Consider the following 22,565-nt stretch of genomic DNA (forward strand, 5'->3'; position numbering starts at 1 on the left):
AACAGTGACCGATCTAATCGATTCATTCGTTAAGTATAGTTGTTGTAGCTTTTGGAGGAAGACGTAATTTACGAGAGAAAAAAATCTGACTCAAAATCTCAGGTAGCACACAAAATGAAAACATCTGTATCACATATGATGAAACTTCACATAGTAAGTTTAACAGTTAAACATTGTGGATGTATATCAGGGGATATTAATAATTGTTGCATTTCAAAATAAAATGGTCATTATCAAATAATGCAAAACAGTTTGCATTGGTCATTTCATATAGCAATGAGAAAATAAGTGCAATTTATCCAAAGACATCAAGCATTAAATATTTCATTCACTTGTTGGTTTAATAATCTAGAAGCCAGCGAGCTACAGTGGAAAACATATAATATTAAACCACAATTTACATTACTGTAACGGACACTCAATATAAATTAGATTCTTACCACTGCAGCCTTACATTTGAAATATTTTTCAGTGGTGGTGAATTAATTAGCAAGGATTCAGTGATCTGTACGCTTAGTGATAAACATTGAAGTTTATGCTAATATGCGGTGGTTGTATCCTAAGGACTGAACATGTGATTTAGTGTTTTGCACTTTGTAAGGTTAAAATTTTGTATTTAGAGGTAAGAATTTACCTACGTTGTTTTGGCTCTTTGCATTAAGAGGTTTGCACTTTGAATCTGAGCCAAAGCACTCTTAAAACACTGAAACATGGAGTTATAATTCACAATTTTGTCAGAATGATAAAACTGTTTAGTGATTTTTAAAAAAGGTACAGGTAATTCTTAAAATATGATTCAGATTATGTAACTTTAATTTATAACAGTCAGTTAGTTTTGTTGCATTTACACTAACAGGAGCACTGCACTGTATGCGTCATGTCACATTGGCTGCTAAAACATCTTTGATGTTTGTGATTAGATGACAGAGATTCATTTCTGACAGTGGTTCGGGTTTTTAGATTGATTATTTTGATGATGATGTTGGCTTCTTGTTAATTAGGTTGATGTTTTGTGTATCCAAAGTTGTCACTTGGCAGTTATTAATCATGCAGGTGCACTGCTTAGGGGGTTTAAACTTTAAAAAAAAAACAAACCCAAAAATGTGTTTGTTTCTGGCCGTGTGAGGCTTTGGGAGTCCAGGGTGAGAACAAGGGCACAGTGCTTTCGGCCTGGCTCATGGCTAGCGGAGGTTTACTGCAAAGCCTCTTCATATCCCCTTAAAAGGGATTATAGTTCAGAGGTTTTTTTTTTCTCTCCACAGACTTACCAAATGGTTTACCAAGTGAAGTTCCCCCGTAAGGCTTTACCAGAGAGGGTGGGATTGTGCGAGTTTGATGGAAGCAGAAAATTAGATTACTCACTTTTACTTTGCACTGTTTCTGGTGACAAAGACGGCCCCTGTGCTGCAGCTGTTCATATCATCTAAAGCTGTCACCACCTCCAACCATAACTGAAACTTGGAATTATGTAGATTCACCGGAAATGCAAATGTTGAGGTGGAATGTTATTTAGCTCAGGAAGCATCTGCATATACTATTATGGTATATTCCAGTTTATACACAAATTCCACATTCTGTGTCATAGAGAAGCACTGACCAGCATTTTGAACAGCAGATACGATGTCCCTTTTTCAGGTATGCTGACGCAGTGTGGTAAACAAAGGGTAACCTGAGCGTCGTCATCTAGGACCAGCGGTGTCCTGTTCTAAAGCAACAGTGATCTCTTGTCCATTTAAAGAACAGCATTTGGGTTTTTCCTTTGCTTTGTGACAATAAGACGTTTGACAGCAGGTCTACAAGGAAACAGCGTAGCATCAAGTTTTGCAATTATTTTATAACTCTACTTAACGTCTGCTCACTTATATTTTGTCTGTTACATTAAGCTCTTTGCTTAATGTGGCACAGAGACCACTGCAAAAAAATGTGTCCGAGAACTACAGTTGAAATGAATCTGATTCATCTGGGTTTCAATAAACAAACGAGCGCTCTGATGCTAGCAAGCCTATCAAGACTCTACTTCAGTGGTTCCCAAACTTTTTTGTTTGTGACCCCTTTAAAGCTATTTGCCTTAAATGCCTTAATTACATATGTCTACAGATTATAACCAAGACTAATATTCCTTTTCAGATTACCTTTAAAGGTCTAGAAGATGATCCAGCAATCAACAAGAAGTAAAAAAAAAAGCAAGGATTAGACAAAAGTTTGAAAAAATATATCTAACTTTGTGTAGCAGAAATATGTTTTTTCTGCTTTCTTTTTGTGACCCCTCAGATTTATCTGTTGACCACCTAAGTTGTTCCTGACCCACATGTTTGGAACCACTGTTCTAGTTTACAGCCATTATATAGCAGGATAGCCTTTTGTGTATAAAACCCCATAAATGTTTGATTTGCAAAACAGATGCTAATGGGAAACGTGCATAAAAAGAAACATGCTGCCCATGTTCTTGATAATGCTATTTCAAGGAAATTCAACTTGATTCCTTGTTACTAGTTTTCCAAGTATTGTAACAAGTTAATACATTATTTATGTGCCAAGGAGGGTGGTGGGGTGGGAAGGCCTGACTTCCTTTTGGCTTTCAAAGGAGAAGTTGACAGAAAGAGTTTTGGGAACCACTGCCTTAAAACATGTATGAATATTTGCGCAAGTTCTGCCCATATTTAAGCTCCTTCCAGCTGGTGTGACTATCTTTCACTTCAGTCAATCCCCTGGGCTTGAGACTCACGGCAACAGCAACATCCAGCGTTGTAATTTTTCAGGTGGAATAATGTCTTGTTTTTAGTTACTGTCACTCAGCATGTCGGCTCTGTTTTGTAGATATAGATATATTGTTAAAGAGGCCAGACCCAGGCTCAATTATAAACTCCTACAATGAGTCTTAACATTGGATTTCCCTGCATAGTTCTGGACTTATATTTGACTTTATGGACAGATTGTCCTTTTGACACAACATACCCATTATAGCTTGCACTGCCATACGGTAGCTACGGAGATGCTTATCACGTTGTTGTCACTGGCATACAAGAAACTGAGATGAAGTTGTCAGATGAAATAGAAACTGCTGGAAGTGTAAAGAACATCATGAACACAGTGGGAGACAGACAGCAGTCATGTGGCCTAGCAACTATCGCAAACTTCCTGGTAACCTGTGTGCAACCTGAGATGCTTCATATCAGCCACCATTATGAGTGGATACATCTGCCCCCTGCTGCAGGTCAGGTTGCAGATTACTGGTGAATTATTAATCCCTGTAGATTATCAGGAATTAGTCTGGAGCGTTGTGGTGTGAGGGAGAGCAAACACTTTCACAGTAACAGGTATGTGTGACTTCTGGCTTTATGATCTGAGCTTTATTGGTCTTTGAAAACTATTTTGAATGATGAATAGATGCAAAAGAGTAAATGACCACATTAGTTTGTTGTGTGTGGTGGATGCAGACTCTTGCTATGAAGTACATGTTTTTATGATTGATTTTCAAAAGGTAGATGAGGTTATTTGTGCTGTGTAACCTAAAATTAAGCTTGACTGATGCCAATCTGATGTTAAAGTCTAGTTGTTGTTGGGTTCTGCTTTAACAACTTGTTTGAAAAAATACTCTTGCAGAACAATACTTTTGTACAGTATTAGACTTTAGCCTATGAAATATATTGTGCACTGAACAGTAATTCACTAAAAACAATAACCAGTTTCTTATGATCTGCAGCTGCACAACCGAGGCTTAAGCTTCTGTGTATAAGTCGCAGGAAAAGGTCGATATTTTAGAGCACGTATGTGTCGCAGCTGGTCATTAGAGAAAAGCTGTCGTAGAGGAATATGAGCCTTCTTTGGTGACTGGTGATGTGTTCAAAAAGCACGGTGTAGATGTAGAGCAGGTTGGACACATGTTACAAAACAGAACAACAGTTATAAATGGCAAGTAAACAGGTTTGGATCTTGTTGATTAATAAGGCGGGTGTGATGCATTATTCACAGACAGTTTAAGATGGGCGATTAACTTCAGAACAATCAATGATGGATTATTAGACCGAAGATGAAACAATACTTAAGTTAATCAGTACTAACCTTGTGTAATTATTATTTAAACATGTGTTATAAAATCGCAGTTACAAAAGGTACTTTGGCTAAGTGCTACTATCGTGTGGCTCCCTGAAGGATCCACAGAATTGCGGTAGGCCTATATCCATCTACCCAGATGCCGATGCTCAACCTGCATGCACAACACTTCATAAATCTGTCCTCCCGTGTGAGTGGCCACAGCTCCTGAGGGTTAAACATCATTCACGTTTTTTCACATCAATTTGCCGATCCCCTGTTCCCTCAGGGTCACACGACCTCAGTGATGCATAACACGTTTATGACAAGTGGAGCAGTCGTGAGATCGTACACAAACATTCCTCTCCGTCATGTTTATCTGGAACGTGTCATTTTCCAAACAGAATAGGATGCATGTATCCCAACATGGCAATATCATTTCCTAATCCGTCATGTTATTCTGTCTCAGCTGTTTTGGTCTTACATGTTGTATTTGATCACATCACTTGTAGACTTACAGGGTGATTTTATATCGGGCTTTTGCATCGCTGTTGATCATTAGTCCTCATAACCGTCTCATGTGCTGAAGACATGTAAATCACATTATAAAACACTTTACATAATAATCATTTCATCAACAGTTTGAGTGGAGGTGTGGTGCCGGTTCACTGCTCATTCAGGATGGCACTTGTCAAGTTAATCTCTGTCCAATCCAATTGATCTTGAGGAGATTGCACTTCTTAGTGGGCAGTGACAAGGTCCCTGTGGAGAGGGCTAATTTCAGTGTCTCTGTGAAATGCCACTTGTTGTCCGTCCTCTTGAGGAAGCAATTGCTGTTGCTATCGGTGATGTTATGATCACTAGAGACTCTTTAGTTGTAATTTTTCTCAGCCCCGATGAGTCAGAAGAAAAAAACACTTGCCATGTAAGTAGCGTATTGTCATCTCCACCTACAGCTGTCTGCTTTGTTTTTGCTTTGATTTGTCCTGCTTTAGACCTTGGCGGATGTAGTCGTCTCAGGTGAATCAGCAGGCCTTTGGGAACAAATGTACTGCTCTGTGCTACACATACACAGCTCTACGCACTTCATACTTTTTTGATTTCAATTACTTGCTTCTCTGTGATGTTAACTGGGAGACAATGTGTTTCTAGCAAGAATTCATTTTATATTTTTCACTTATATGAAAACATTCTATGCTTTGTAAAGTTATTTTCCACCAAAGATTTTGCACTTGGGACTGTGTTTACCCTCTAGGCATTCACTGTATGGACTGTATCCTTATAAATCCAGCATGATTGGCATGGAGAACCTGGGCGATCCATCAGGTAACTGGGATATAGTGGAGACCATTGGTAAAGGAACGTATGGCAAAGTCTACAGAGTGACCAACAAGAAGGATGGGAGTCAGGCAGCAGTGAAAGTGCTGGACCCGATCAATGTAAGTCAGATAAAAGCATGTTTACCGTGGAACCTTTTGCAGAATTCAAAACCACTGTGGCTGCTGCGTGTCATCTATGTTCAGTTGCCCGTCTGTTATATAAACCATTAGGGTCTAGATGCAGTATCTGTTAAGGCTGACTGATTCATGTGCAGAAATATACTGTTACTGTGCTTAGTATTGATAGCTTATGTGCAAAAAAAGTTGCTTTGTATAAGCTGCATCTTAACGCTTTGCTTGACAGCATAAAAACCATCACCTTGCAGACATCACAAGCTGTTTGAACTAACCCTAACTGTAGTGAGAGAAGAGCAGACTCTATGGATGATGCAGAACCAGCTAGGGCTTCATTATATTGTGTATTAATGTAAAGTAGTATTGTGTAGTTTGTATAATCCATCAGAGCATCCAGAAACTCATTCACTCAGTCATTTAATACAGTGGTTTCCAACCCTTTTGCCTTGTAGCCCCTTAAATTGAAACTATGACTGCTTGCGACCCATCATCAAGGGTTGCATGGGTTAAGACCAAAACAACAAAAAAATATGTTTTTCCACATTTTATTTAATTCATTTTTAGAGGCCCAAATAAGAAAAAAAATATCCAGAGATTAGAGGAATGTCTGGAGAGAAAAAAAAACGTGTGTAGCAATATTTTTTAGCCATGCTTGCGGGGTGGCTCTATGGATGGATTGCAATGAAATTTGGTACATATATGTACATATATGCATGGGGGCTCAGAGGATGAATCCTAATGACTTGTTGATCCCCTGACTTTTCTTCTAGCGCTACCAGCAGGTCAAACTTTTAATTTGTTCATAATTTTTTATATTTTAGTATTGTCTTGGGAAGCATGTTAGCATGCTGACATTTGCATGTACCTCAAAGCACTGCTGTACATAAGCACAGCCTTACAGAGTCGCTTGCATGGCAGTAGACTCTTAGTATTGTTTCCTGCTTTGCTCTGTCTCGTGAACACTTGGATTTATTAGTGTCATACTTGTGCATCTATGTTGTGCCTCCCTCATATAGCTACATAGGTAGTTTCTAGCTGCATGACTATATGTGTAGAATTAGTTAGATCTGCCACTGGTTATCTCACAGTTTTAAGGCAACAGGGAAGCATAAGTTTTTGGGGGGCAAAGTCACCTAAAAAGTCACCTAAAAAACACTTAACACCTCTCTATAACTTCAAGACTGTTCTCAATAAGTGTCCTTTACTTACATGATCTCTTTATGACTGGCCATGTATGCTTAGCAAAACTACATATATATAATATAATATACCTTTAGGTCAAACCTTTAGTGTTGGTGAGGGATTACCCCATTCATTTAGTTTTTTTATATGACTGCAACAACTCGTAATATTGTGACAGAAAGCACAGACTAAAACCATTGTGTTTTTCTTTATAACTATGTGACTTGTCTCAGCATGCGAGCCATTCAAACAGAGTAAGTTGCCAGTACGTTTTCCTCCTCTCCATCTTGATGCAGTTGTACTTGCTCCAGTGATATATATCAACGTCTTCCCTTTTCATTTATTTCCTGTCATGTTAAGTCTAACACACCCTTACCAGAAAGTGTAGCTCCTGCATTAGCGGTATCCTCTCTGTATATGTGTTCATTTGTCTGTGTAATAAGGATGCTGTAGCCTCTGCATTGGCACCGTATTGTGCTAGTGAGGCTTGGTATGTGGCGTTCCTGTGATTGTGTCAATGGAACAATCCCCATACTGCCAGTGCTATCCACCATGATGCTCCCCAGATGGCCATGAAGATGAAGCTGCCTCATCTCTCATCCCTCTTCCTGATTAGACTGCTGACACTTTCACTCAGACATCCAGGAAGAGAAATTCTGCCTCTCTGAGTGTTGCTCTTCCCTTCCTCAGAGATTTACTTTGATAGAAAATCACTTCCAGAAATAGTTTATCACCCGGTCTCGTCCCTTCCTTTGTTACTGAGTTTATAAACCTATCTTTAGGAGTTTTGGTTAGATTATTTGGTCTTCTGCTGTGTTTCAGAATGAAACACAACCTGAAATATTTAGGCATAAATGTTATTTTTTAACACATTTCACCATGTTATGCTTCTCATATGCATAGCTACATCTCTTGCAATTCTATGCTCCAACTTTTCCTGTTTTCTGTTGCTGTTTAAAGGATGTGGATGAGGAGATTGAGGCAGAATACAACATCTTGAGATCCCTGTCCAACCACCCTAATGTGGTGAAGTTTTTCGGCATGTTCTACAAGTCAGACAACTTATCAGGTGGACAACTTTGGCTGGTACTTGAGGTGAGCCCTTCTTAACGTCTCAGTCTCTGTATCACTGCAGGCCCTGGATCACAGTTTACTGGTGTTCCCAGATGCATCTTTGCCTTGTATCCTTACACACTACAGTATAGCATTTTAATGTTAATAGTGTGCCAGTGCTAATAGTTTTGTATTTCACTTAAAATAATAGTTCGACATTTTGGGAAGTACACTTATTTGATTTCTTGCTGTGAGTTAGATGAGAAGACGGATACCTCTCTCATGCCTGTACAGTAAATATGACGCTACAGCCAGCAGCCAGTTAGCTTAGCTTAGCATAAAGAGTGGAAACGGGGAAACAGAAATACAAAATACAAAAACTGAAATGTATAAATGGTTAGATATACCTTTGTACAGAGCCAGGCTAGCTGTTTCCCCATTTCCACTCTTTGTGCTAAGCTAACTAACCAACTGTTGGCTGTAAACTTATATTTAACTGACATTTATGACTGGGATCGATCTTCTCATCTAGTTAACTCTCAGCAAGAGAGCGAATTAGCGTATTTCTCAAAATGTCAAACTATTCCTTTAACGATTCCATGTGGAGTTTTTGACTGCTATAGTGGCACTATGATGATTCCAGACCTCTGAACACTGCCCACATCTCTGATTTGTTTAGCTAATCAAAGAGGTCTGGTGTTGTGCTCATTAACGGCTGTTGACCAGTCAGAAATGGGATGTCACATTTCTACATAGGATGTTCGATCACTCGCTACTGATTAATTTGGCCAAAGCAAAGCAAAACAAAATACCCTCCCCCAAATGAGAAATCGGCTAACATGAACACAATGTCAGGCTGACTAAATGAAGTAAACAAATGGCTTTTCAGTCTGATTATTAGGCTAGCTAAAGAGAGCAATGTTTTGATGAGTGGGTTCCCGTTTTCTTTTTGTTTTTTGCTCTACTAGTACAAGCATGAGCATGCAGGTAACACATTACATTTTAGCAACTGCAGAGTAGTAGTTTAAATGTGTAGTGCATGAAAGTTATAACAAACAGGGAAGAAGAAGACAAACAGGTGAAACAAGATGCCAAGGAGAGTTAGCTAATGTTTTGAGGGTATTTTTCCTCAGCTAGAAACATCTCATAATTTGCTAGCAAGGCCTGCAGATCAGTTTGCCCAAAACAATGCCAAATGAAGGTGCAGTTTACCTCAAAGACTGGCCATGATTAAAGGGGTTGAGCGATTTGACATCTAGCAATGTGCTCGCAAATGGCGGGAAAGAAGACGACTGCTAGCTGATATATGTGGATTTAAACTATCCAGGTTTCAAAATAATTTTAAAAAACGGCTTTGCAAATGTCTTATGAGGAAGAAAAATCATCAACACGTTATTTGGCCTGAGTAACACTGAATGCAAACATAACTGTGTTTGTTTACAAGACAACTCCGCAGGGTACCTTTAACTCTTGCTCATCACCCCCGTCCAAATACTTCATTTTTGTGTCTGTGAGCCAAATATTGAAAACTCTGAAAACGTGGTTGCTTAAGTGTAACCCTTTAATACTTTAGCAGTATTAAAATGGGCTTCAGTTTGTCACAGCATCTCAACTACATGAATGTGGATACTATCATGCTGCCATGTGATGCTGCATTGCTTCCTCTGACTTGTGTGTGTGCGCTAGCTCTCCCCATGAATCATAATCTAGAGTGGTGAGTGATGGACGAGTCACTGGAGTTTCTCTGTCTCCCTCCCAGCTGTGCAACGGCGGCTCTGTCACAGAACTCATCAAAGGCCTGCTCATCCGAGGCCAGCGTCTGCAGGAGCCCGTTATCTCATACATCTTATACAGTGCCCTCTTGGTAAGATGGCCCGCTGCAAAGCTCCTAATGTTGGGGAGGAGGTGGGATGCAAACATGCAGAGAGCGTGCTGAGGATTTATTTTCAGCGGGGGAAGTGTGGAGGCAGTAATGAATTACTGCTCCTTCTGAACAGCTGTGGGAGTTCTTTTATATAGTTTGTACTGCTCAACCTTTGATGCATTATATTCAAATTTATACTAATGACAAATGACTAATAGTAAGACTGTTGAGCACCTTGTGTTTTCTGTCCTCTAACTTTAAAGGGTCTTCAGCATTTGCACAACAACCGGATTATCCATCGTGACGTCAAAGGCAACAACATTCTCCTGACAACTGAGGGAGGAGTCAAACTGGTTGACTTTGGTAATGGTCTTTGAAAGAGGCAATTTAGCCAATTGATGGATCACTAGAAAAAGACAAATGCATCAAGGTTTGAGAATTGTCTCAGCTCTGTCTTTTTTCGGAAGTGCATTGTTAGATAAATGAGCATTTTTGATATCTGACTGATCCATGGAAAGTGTCAGCAGCACATCCCTGCAACATTGTTTGTGAAGGCGAACACAAACACAGGATAAACCATTTTATGTGCTCCACACTTTAGTCCCTTGCTCACCATAACATCTTTTTATTTCATGGACCGTAGCCTTAACCCAAGGCTATTATTGCTCATTTAAATTGCATTATTTGATCCTTTGCATATTAAAAGAAAGCTGCTATGGCAAATGACTTTGAGTCACCCCTAGGCATGTTTATGTCCTCTGTGTCATGGAGATGAAGTGGACTCATGCTGATAAAAATCTGTCCTACATAATTTGAAATGATTACAGCCCATTATTATTACTGCTTGGCAGGTTGCCACACTAAATTATATGTCAAGATTTATTGATTAATTCAAGCATTTAGTCTATCATACTTTTTTTTTCTTAAGCAAATTCACACTGATAAACATACCTATATCTAAATTTTATTATTATAAGAAGTGATAGAATGTTATTTAAATTTTTTAGGTGTTTCAGCTCAACTGACCAGTGCACGATTGCGGAGGAACACATCAGTCGGGACTCCGTTTTGGATGGCTCCTGAGGTCAGTGTCTACGCTACAGTTAACAGACATGTTCATCTGTAATAGTGCAGCAGTAAAATAGCACACACGTTTTAGTGCCTAATGGAACATTTTAAATGAGCAAAGTCTGTTATATGTGCCACAAAAGAGAGAGAGAGAGAGAGAGAGAGAGAGAGAGAGAGAGAGAGAGAGAGAGAGAGGCTCAGTTATTTCTGTGTGACTCCCCTGTGTCATTGTGTATTCCCCTCCACGGGTGCAGCTCTTGAGGTCGCCTCAAGGTTAATAGCTGGGAGTCTGTGGCCTCTCGGCTTACTCTTTGGCAGAAATGAGGTGCGGTGATTGGGCTGGTAGGGAGGGACCTCAGGGGCAATTAGAATAAACTCAGCTGTAAAATGTGGTGTCAGTTATAATTATTGACTGTTACCACTGGCAACTGAACTGACCTACCTTTTAGTCTTTAAATAGTCCATAAATATAGATGTTTGTAACTCTGCCAGATTTTAGGCAGTAAGTAAGAGTGCTATAACAAGGTAGTGAAATTCAGCTTTATGATCCTTTTGAACATAATTTTCTTTCAATTATTACTCAATTTCTCAAAGGGGATATTAATAAAGTGCTTTATTTCAGGAATTTGGCACAGTGTTCAGGTAAAAAGTGAATTAATCTCACCTCACTGGCAGATTTTACTTGTGTGTTTTTTAGAAAAACGAGATTTTAGGGCTCATTAACAGTCTAAATGAGTTGTTCAGATGGTCACTGTTGGGTTATATTGCCAGGTCATAGCCTGTGAACAGCAGTATGACTACTCGTACGATGCCCGCTGTGATGTGTGGTCGCTCGGCATCACAGCCATCGAGTTGGCAGACGGAGATCCCCCGCTGGCTCAGATACATCCAGTTAAAGCCCTCTTCAAGATCCCACGGTGAGTCCACTAGAGGGCGCTCCTACCACACAGCTGGAGGCTTTCCACACAAGGACACTCAAATACTGCTTTCCATTATGTTGGAGGACATTGGCAAACTGAATTTGACAGTAGAGGTGATGAAAAGAAAAAATAACTGGCTTTCTTGACGAATGATGTTATTTTTACTATGACTTATTTAGAAAATGAGGAGTTAAACTGGATATTTGTGGTTTGATCCATGTTTCTTGTCACCACTGCATTTTCATGTTTCCAGTCTGAAAGGCAGCATCTGCTGAATAATCAGTGTTTAAATCTTCATCATCAAAAAAATGCAGTAGTGTTACCTTAAAATTAAAGCAGTGATTAAAATAGTAAAAATATTCACTGCTGGAGACAGTGTGTGTCTGATGATCATTTGAGAGCTTAGTGGCTGCACGCGGTTGACCTTTTGTTATCAGCACAATCGCACAGTTATCTCTCAGTTAGGTAGAGATATGCCCTTCTGATTGCAATTTGCATTGGTGATTAGCTCCATTCACATTGAGATGAGGCTGTCACCTCCTCCCCGTCACAATGTTATCTCCTCCCTGCCAAGCCAGAGGAGGTAACACGGATAGCTCGTGTGGCAGGAATTATAGAGCTAACGCAGCATCTTCATCAGCACCAAATTCAACCAGAATTAAAAATTATTAAAAGCGCAAGGAAGGCTAAGAGCAGGATGCCTTGGTAAAATAACTGCTGCTAATTCAGGTTTTTCTCAGACGTGCACCTTGTAATGCGTCACCTTGTAGGTGGGGTAGATAAAGTGAAATTTTTAAAATAGCAACCTGGAACTGGATGAGTGGTTTCTGTCATCAAGCAGCAGCCATAATAAGAGGGGGGCATATGCATTTCCTTTGTCAGCGTCCAATCTTATTTCATTACAGTAGATTTCTAAGACTCTTTGACTTTGGGGATAACTATGATGTTGATAGAATCGGACATATATCTTTAACTGACATTCCTCCGTCTCCGTTCCAATCAAAATAGATATTTTGCCTATTTGGTATGAATTGGGACCTTAAAGGCTTGGTGGTTGTGGTATAAATCACAGCAAATGTGTTGAACCATGAAATGATTCTGTTAACATGTCATCTCAAATATATTTTCCCATCACTGCAGCACATCAGAATAAAATCACAAGGAAATGTGGTGTAAATTATTACTCCTGTATGAATGACTTTCTAAATAGGGATATGTGTTTCACCTTTAGGTCTTTAGTGGCGGTGAGAGTGATTCATGATGAAATCAGAGAGATTCATCTTCACAGGTTTTGACAATTGCACAGTTGTAGATTTTCTCTATTTAATACATCACAAACCAGTACCGGAGGATTGTCCTTGGGTAGTACATGTTTTATGAAATCATACAAGCACTAAAACATGCAATAAGCATTTTCATAATTCTGATATTTTACAGTTGCGCACAGTAATGTGTTTCCAGGCTAAAGGGTTCACTGTCATGCAGTTAATCTTCCCCCTTATCATTCATCCTCTCCTCCTCCTCTGAAACACATCTAGATAGTAAACAAGAAATATATAATATACAAGATAATATTCAATTTACAAGAAAATGACAGTTGTGGTTCATGTTATACATTTTCTTATATGTCCAAGTAGGGTGTAGTCAGCCCTCTGTCATGGTACTGTTTCACCTGTGCATGATGCTGTTTGTTATTCTTCTTTCCTTTCTTTCTTTTTCTGAGAATACCACTGTAAGCTTTCGCTGGATAGTCTCTCTTGTCGAACTAAAGATTGAATGGCTCCTGGTGAGGACCAAGTAAACACTATCACCACTTTGACGACAGGGGCTAACAGCAGATAGCCATTGTGTCACAGTTTTGGTTGTGCTACGGGGAAACCTGCACAGGTGGAAATGATTCTCGTCCCAGCAGGCTATAAACGATAAGAGGAGCTCCGATATCTGTCAGAGGGGACGCTGACAAGCTCCATGAATTAGGGTCACCTTGGTGCGTGGTCTGTTTGTATATCTGATACTTGATGAGTTGTGACATACCATTGATCCATGCTTATGTTGAAATCTCAGGTAGCTCATTCTGCTATTTTATAGCTTCAGTTGTTTTCATTTTAAGTTGAATCCAAGGCTTTTGTGAATTTGCCCTTTGTAATGATTAAAAGTAATTGAGAGTGTTACAGTACGTATGACTGATATGTGATGTCCATGGTGACCATGAATGAAGGTAATGGAGCATATCAGAGGGTAAAGTTGTAAAATCATCAACTGCAAAATTAATTACAGATACTCAAGACAAAGATGGTCTGTGATATTTAATATGCAGGAAGGTTAGTTGCTTGCGCCAATGCTCTCTATGCTGTGCAGACCTAGAGTGTCCATGCGAAGTCAAAGTGTGTGTAAAATGCATTGTAAAGGTTAGAGGCAATTGGCAAAGACGTCCAAGGTTGTGTTTATTCGGCCAGATCCCTGTAGATATTAGCCACATATTTAACAGTACGTGTATCTGTCTGAGTGGAGACCAGAACCAGTGAGATGGAAGACAGAAGTAAATGATGGCTTGTCAGAGGCAACAAAGGCTAATCAAATCATGAGGCTCGGGGAGAGAAATCCAGACCAGTGTGCTGTAAGAGACAGCTCTTCGTGGAAAAAGCCTGAGTTAGAATCTGTGGAGCAGAACAGCCAAGGGTGAAGGGATATCAACGCAGTTTCTGGTGTTTCTGACACAGAATGAAATGTTTCAAGAGGTGAAAAATCAAGTTTGGAGTGAACTAAAGTTATGTATTGCCTGTGCATTGAATAATATGCTAAATCCATGTCTTGCTGAACTATGTTGATAGTAATGTTAACAATAATTGCAGATTTGTTTGCATTTGCTTGACCTTGGCAAATAATTGTTCAAAAATCTTTTATTCATCTATGTGTCTACAGCCATGCTAGCAGCTCTTAGGCTTTAAGGTAAATGCCAACGTCAGCTTGCTAGCAAGCTCACAATGGCAATGCTAACGTACTGATGTTCAGCAGGAAATGTTTCACCACGTTAGTTTAACGTGTTAGCATGCTAACATTTGCTAATCAGCATTAAACACAATGTACAGCTGAGACTGATGGGAATGTCATTAGTTTTGCAGATGTTTGGTCATAACTAAAATATTAGACAAATTAGAATTTTGACCTGATGATGGCGCTAGATGAAAAGTTAAGTAATCCTTATAAACGTATTGCAGTTCATGAATATCTGAACCAAAATTTCATGACAATCCATTCAATAGTTGTCAAGACATTTCACTCAAAACCACAAGTGTCAACCTCATGGTGGCGCTAGAGGAAAAGTCAGAGGATCTCGGGATCACCAAAATCAATAGGATTCATCCTCTGGGGAACATAACTTCATGGCAATCCATCAAATGTTTTTTTAGATATTTCAGTCAGGACCATACACTGTATATGTGGTAGTTTGGTGTTGTCACTTCCTGGTTTATTTTGTAGTATTCTTTTTCCCTTGTGTGTCTTGTGTTTTTACTTCCTGTCTATGTTTTCCCTCCAGTTTTGATTGTTGGTCCTCCCTTGATTGTTGGCACCTGTGTCTTATCTCACCTCCCCTAGGGTATTTAGTCTTGGTCTTTTCTTTGTTCTGTGTCGGATCATCGTTGTACACATGGTGTTGTTGCGGCCAAGCGTATTGTGAGTTTATCTTGGATTCTTACGACAGTATATAGTCTGGACCAAAGAGGTGGACCGACCAATTGACAATGCCATCCCTAGAGCCATGCTAGCCGGTGTGGCTAATAGTTGCAGATTAGTGTATATTTGCTTTACATGCATTTGTGGATCCTTTCTCTGAGAGCCTTTTGGCAAAACCATTGTTCAAAAATCCTTTAGTCATCAACAACAGTGAAACAATTTACTTCTGGGTGATTACGATTGATAACTTGTCGACTTTTCAGTCTGTCACACAAGAATGAAAAGAGAGAAATATTGCTGATTTGGAAACTGTGTGTAGCCTGCCAGAGTTTCTCTCAGCAAACTGCTCACTGTTACTGTGAAAACCAGCCATCATTTAAAAGAACTCACATTACTTTCTACATTGTCATTTTATGTTTAAAAAAAGTCTGTTTGGATAGAGTGAAGTAACCATACACCTTAATGTCACAGATTTCCTATTATCAGACACTGATGCAGTCTTGACCCTTGACAAGAGATCTTTGGCTGGTTGGATGATTTTCCAGTCATGAGTAAAGGCTTTAACATCTCCATCTTTGATGCTGTTATTTTACTGCTCTGTGTGGTGTCCAGGACTGCAGCATTTAGAGATGTGGCAGCCAAAGACATGATAAATGTAGCAGTAGTTCTTCGTGTTCATGCATGTATGCGCAAAGAAGTGCTGGTGCTCTGGCTACGGTGATGGATGAACTGAAATTTTAAGCGGGTGGTCCATTTGCTGAATAAGTCTTTATTTTGGGCCCTTGTACTCATTCTCTGTAACACCTGTATAAAGGCCACTGTGTTTCTGCTTTAAGACACTAGTTCCCTCTTTTTGCTGAAAACAGGCCACCAGTATGTTTTTTTTCAACCAGGGAAATACATTCATCTTTTACCTAAGTTATTTTTCCTTCATAACTCAGCCAAAAAGAAAAATCTCAACATTGCTAACTTCATGTTGTCTGGTATAGTGGACTTGAATGGAGTGGAGATCTGGCAAAGAAACAAATTTTTATATCTTGATGATGATGATAATTCTAATGATTCAAACCCTATACAACATTTGTTTCAGAGCTGTATGGACAGGTTTTAAGTTAGTCTTAAATGAGCACTGACAATGTGTTGCACTGAAGAATTTCTTGAATGAAAAATAAGTGTTTTACATCATATGGGAAATGGAAGAATTATAAATTCTGCATATGAAGAATCCTTTTCAAATATTGCATTGACCTGATTTTTGTCTTCCTTCATGGCTTAGTTACAGCCGTCAAGTGCTGTTGACACCTCTGTGATTTTGCCTCAATCCACTCTGAGGAACGTCTTGACAGTACAAGCTCTGCCTGGACCTAGATTTGAATAAGCCATTTGTGTTTACAATATGAGCCAGCACTCTCACAAATACTGAAAGAAAAAACTGCCTGAATTTGCTAAGCACAATGAGTGCACTTGACAGTGTTATCAGCAGTGTGCTGCTATATTGACTTTGTAATGTATAAGCAGTATGGTACAACATCAAGGCAAGAACGTGTCTTCAGGCTCATATTAGAGGTTGCATTGAAGCAGTCAGTTACTGGCTTTGATCTGCACTTTGGAAAGGATTGCCTGTCTAAATCCTTATCAAAGACTCGCCTAACTTAGCGCTACGGAAAATGACAGATTTTGTACCCCAACATCCTCCCCTCCCTTCCCTTTAAATATGTTAAAAATATGTCAAATATGTTGTCGTTTAATGTGTAGCTGCATCTACCTCTGGTTTGTTTGTGATAAACAAAATGAAACTGTTTTCATTTTTTTAAATCCGCTCTTGCGATTTCATATTCTACAACACGTGTGAACTAATTAACGCAGTTAATAAATGTCTCGATGAGGTATGTCTGCCTGACAGTGACAAAAGGCTCAGCCTCCAGCTGTCAGACTGGCAGCTCCCTGTGAAGATGACTGTACTCAGGCCCCGTCCAGCCTTGGCTCCTCATACAGACCTGTCTCCTGTCATCGTGCACACTTGAAAAGTGTTAGCCTCATTATAGATGGCCTCCGTAAATGCTGCTGACAGAGGTATAACTAGCTCCCATAACTTTTGGCTCCCAATGGCAGATGCTTGCTGCCAGACAGTGGAGGAGCTGTTATCATTTGTCACTTTTTCTGTGGCTGCCACAGACCTGGACCCCGACCAGCTCGTCCTCAAACCAAAAACTTGCTGGAGGAGTCTGACGGTCACGCTCTGCCTGCCAGCGATCATTTGTCAGCTAACTCAGGAGACAAGCTCAAAGGCTTTAATTTTCAGCGATGATCATGATGTAATTTGAATGTATTTAAAAAAAAGTCACTGTCTTATGCAAATATTATGCTGACTTTTGTGCGTGTGATTTTGTTTCAGAAATCCCTCTCCTACATTACGAAATCCAGAGCAATGGTGCAGAAGTTTTTGCCATTTCATCGGCCAGTAAGTGTCCTCTATCTTCAACCTGTCAACCTTTGTCCTCTTTCTGTTTTTTATACTTTTTGGAAAAGCAGTTATCTTCCTAAAAAGCTTGTGAAAGCACACAGTAGACAGCAACACTTCATGTTCCGAAAAGAGCCCGACCTATTCTGAAGAACTGAGAATTTTTTAGAATAACAATATATTTTTAGATAGACTTTTGTTGGTAAGAATCCCTCAAATTTAGTTAATTAAGAGTTTGTTTTGGTTAATTAATAATGACATGATAAGATATGCCTGGTACAGATGCAGCGGTAGAGTGGGATGGTTTAGGGATGGGGTAGGAGGAAAGATCTGCATTTGTGTTAACAGGATAATGTAATACAGTCTTTCAACATATGTTCATGAGGTAAATTCAAGTAAACTGTTGTGCATCTACCTGTGAATATACTTAAATAAAAATGACAAAACAAAATAATTGCCCAAAAAACATGTCTGGGGCAGGATATATTACCTTAAACAAAAAACACACTTAAATTACTGTGAATAATAACCATAAACTACAAATAAAAGTATATCAAACATGAAATAAGAAAAGTTAACATCAAATGTACATAAAAATGCAGTAAATCATTTATTGCTGCAATTGACTTAATTTTACGCAATTTATTTGTTTGTATATCTGCCCACATGTCATTATTGATATACAGTATGTCACTATTAATCACACAGACATGTCAGTATCACCACGGTCAATGATGTGTCATATGCGATAACATGAAATATGTTAAATGACAATATGTTTGATACAATATTGACAATATTATCAGCCGATGTATCGATCAGCCCTATTTAACGCTATTTATACTATTTTTTAAAAGAGTTTCATGTGTTAAAATTGTTTCAATCTGTGACTGACAGTTATGTTGAACACCTGCTGTTAATATATAGTATACAGGACTTAAGATGATAAACATTCATATTACTCTTTTGGTATCATTTGTATGAGCAGCTACTCTTGAAAATGTCATCAGCCAATAAAACATTTGTCTATAGCATTTGTCCAGTATAAAACAATAAAACCTACATGGAGATATCAACTATAGTCCATTGTCAGCAGGCGGGAATGTGCATGTAAACATGGAGGGAATTGAAATTGATATTTTATAGCAAGATTCTATCAACCCTCTTGTCTTTCTCTTCATTGACTTTCATTTGTGTAAATCTGCCACAGAGGAACAAACTAATTCACCTGAGTTATCAGTTCTATCTCAGGCCCAGATAACTTATCATTTCCTCCACTGTGCAGAGCTAATAATGTCAAGGGGTGGCTTGTAATGGTTGCTCAGAATATACAACCTTAATATCTACCGTGCAGAGGTGTGTGATTCTAAACTGTAATGAGAAAATAAAATTCAATTATTTGTGTAGGCACTGTTTCTAGCTAACATTTATGTTTGAGGTTTACAATGAAATAAGATAAGAGGTAAGATAACACTTTATTGTCTGTTCACATGGAAATTTGTCTTGCATCACATGCACGTTCACATTTAAATATAAATAACATCACAACATAAAATGCAATAACTGAAAACAGACAGACCTTCTGCCTTGAACGCCTTTTTTTTGTCACTTGAGTTATTGATTGGTCAGGACAGAGTCGAGGCATATACCACTTAAACCAGCCAGACACACATTGTAGTGATCTTAGTTTTTATACTTTTTACAAGTGTAATTGCAAAGGTTTTCATTGGGTTCTTGCTGGTTTGCAGCTCTGTAATCTGGGTTAATGGATTGTGTGATATTATATCAGAAATAATCTTGCCAAACAAAGCCCTGCAGAGTTCAATGTGGGGAGGCTGGACAATGTTATCAAGCTCTCCAGGCTGTTTGTGAAGCCTTTTCAGCCCTGTCAGGCCTGTGTGTGTGTGTGTAGGGGAAACTGAGGTTGGGAGGGTGTTTTTCAGGATAATAAATCCATCACTGGTGTCTGCACTTGCACAGCCAAAGAGCTGACTTCTGTGACAAAGTGGCCTGCCGTTTGGCATCCCGGCAGCACGGCTCTGCTAATAGCAGCAACCTCTGCTTAATGTCCTGACGCTAATGAATTCATGGAATTAACTTTCAGAGCTGAACAAACTGATAAAAGAAACAGAATTTCAGTGTAGATTAGGTGGTAGAAATTAGATTGGTGTTTTTCTCCTATCTTGCCTCTGCCAACATCGTTGGTGTTGTAGTGCTCACACACACACACACACACACACACACACACACACACACACACACACACACACACACACACATCGTTGACAGTCTTTAGCTGAACAAGTAATTGAACAGTACAAATGTGGATTGTTGATGGATGCATCATTGAGTTCAGGTGGGGATTTCAAATCCTCTAATTGTATAGTTTTGGTCTCACAATATATCAAAACTGTCAGAAATGAAAGCCAAGTTTTTGATTTTTTTATAACTGCTGCTGAATTGTAGCCGCGGGCCAGTATCACAAAGTGTCATCACCTATTGGCAAACACTGCACATCACAGATAGGACTTACTGCTGTGCCACAGCAGGGCTTGTTTGGATTTGGGGGCCATGGTGATAGTGACCATGTGGTACTCAGACCGAGAACGACAGATTAGTGACCCAGACTTTAAAACACTTGCAAGGAGCTCCCTGCTGCTGTGAGTGTCTGGCAGAACTGATCCAGACAAATCAGCTGTCTGCAATGTTCAGGTGATTGCACAGTTTCTCCTCAGCTGTTTAATTCATTCTGATTTGAAGATTGAAAAAAATAGATAATGTGGGAGGCTTTGCCTGTCTAAAGTGCTCAAAGTTGTTATCTATTTTTTGTGATTGTAAGATGTCTGATAAAGGATTTTGAGGCACGTCCATCTGTGACCCACCTCCTGGAGCATCCCTTCATCAAGCAGGCCCACGGCAAAGATGTGGCACTCCGACAGCAGTTAGCTGCTCTCGTCCAGGAGCAGCAAGAGGCGGGCTGCAAAACCAAAACAAAGTAAGTCCCTTAATTCATTCTAAAATTGCCAATGCAGAAGAAATAATATGCTGCAATGACGAAGCTTGTTGCTTTATTTATGTGCTGTCATTGGAGATCTCAATTGCAGCACATGGGCATTGACTGAGTAGTGATATTTTTTCTGTCCAGTAGGGGGCAGGGTCTAATCTTCTTACACTCTGAAATGATGATGAGCCCCAGTAATGGACATTACAGTATGTGATTAAAGAGAAGTTAGGGTAGGGGAGTGTGACTAATTCAGAAGGAGTGATTGTGCTGACTAACCTTAGATTAATAAATGCCATTTAGGCCAGTGGATGTGGCAACCAGTTGATGGGGAGTCCTTAGTACAAAACACTTCCCCACCCGTGTGATTAAACCAATGATGGAGTAAATATTCTGTTTAAGACTGATTTGCTTTTGAAAATAGGAGACATTTCAACTTTGCTGCCTTCTTTTTGCATAGTTTTGAATGAGCTGATTATGGTTATTTTCTTTACAGATATAATAGCAGCTACTATACAAGTTCCTTATTTTTTAAATAGATAAATATGTATAGATATGTAGAGACAGAGAGAGTAATTCCATGAGAGTTCATCCTAAAATGTGTCATGATGAATATTTCACCGAGACACTCTCATTGCAGCGAATAACATAGCAGAAAGCCTCCTGTTATTTACTGGAGAAATACTGACTTTGGCAATGCTTAATCTTCATTATAAAGGAGTTCGCTGAACCTGCCCTTGACTGAGGGTCTTGATGTTGTTGTGCCAGCTCTGTTTACTCCCGAGAGTGTGCAGAGTCGGTGCCTGAGCCTGATCCCGAATTCCTGTCCACAGTGAAAGTGGATAATGGGATTAGGAGCTTGTAGGGCGAGAACTGGGCTCGCCTGGTTTAGTCTCTCATGCCACAGATCAGCACACAATGACTCCAGATAAGAATAAAGACATAGAGAACTTAAAAGTAGCTGCCGTAGGTGGAATAGTATGATTTACTTCAAAGCAGGAGAGAGGTAGAGGCTGGAGGTCTCAAGTCCTTCTCTAAAGGGACGTGATGACGAGTATTCACTTCAGAGGGACCACATATTGAGCATCTGACTTTATTGCATTTACACTATATTCAGAATACAAAATGAATACAAAGGCAGACGAGGAAACAATTCCTAACCTGAAGCTTGAATCTTTTTATTCATGATACGATTGATTATTTATTATAATAGAATATAGATACATCTATTTTATTGTTTTAGCAGTTTTTAGGATTGAGAAGTAACCAGAAGTGTTTAGGTGCTTTTTCAATAGCTTTCATTTAAAGGACAAGCTTTCAGGCTTTGGCTACGCAGACAGTACATGTTAGTAGGATCAATTCAGTGTTATCCATTAAATTTTAAAGAAATGGCTGATTGTCCACTGTACATTGGAGCCTACTGTGCATATGTACACACATGTATGTAGAAACAAAAAGCAGTAGACACTCAGAGACACAGCTCTCTGGTGTCCCCTGAGGTTTTCCACCGTCCCGTGGAGCCAGCTGGCTCTGTGTTGACCTCTGCCCGCTGGGGCTCATTGGAGAGTGATAGGTCAAAACACAGATGAAGTGCAATCACAGCCTGTGATAATGGGAGATGTGTCCCCTGGGAGAGCTTTAAGGGCTTTACGCAAACCTTGGAAGTGACTGGCTCTCACATCCAGCCAGTTTCTCATGTGGTGGTCACTTTACAGCTTTCTGAGGCATTATCATGTCCTTGGCTTCATACAGGCACGAGCGGATCAATACTCGTAAAACCCTCATAATAGAGAGCTGTCCCAATGATGATCTGGTAAACCTGGAGTTCTTAGATGAGGTAAGATTTAATGTGTTT

The 22,565-nt window shown here is 39.4% G+C and overlaps 1 protein-coding gene across 1 annotated transcript in view; it reads left to right on the plus strand.

Moving 5' to 3' along the window:
• The window catches only part of myo3b (myosin IIIB), a 62,185-nt gene that overhangs the window by 1,372 nt on the left and 38,248 nt on the right, over nt 1–22,565 (plus strand). The window contains 9 exon segments of the mRNA XM_044215559.1: nt 5,288–5,471; nt 7,629–7,763; nt 9,481–9,585; nt 9,849–9,948; nt 10,593–10,669; nt 11,425–11,570; nt 17,644–17,709; nt 20,549–20,704; nt 22,463–22,547. Coding sequence (XP_044071494.1) covers nt 5,288–5,471; nt 7,629–7,763; nt 9,481–9,585; nt 9,849–9,948; nt 10,593–10,669; nt 11,425–11,570; nt 17,644–17,709; nt 20,549–20,704; nt 22,463–22,547 — 1,054 coding nt within the window.

The sequence above is a fragment of the Siniperca chuatsi genome, linkage group LG12 (assembly GCF_020085105.1).
Source record: "Siniperca chuatsi isolate FFG_IHB_CAS linkage group LG12, ASM2008510v1, whole genome shotgun sequence".
NCBI lineage: Eukaryota > Metazoa > Chordata > Actinopteri > Centrarchiformes > Sinipercidae > Siniperca > Siniperca chuatsi.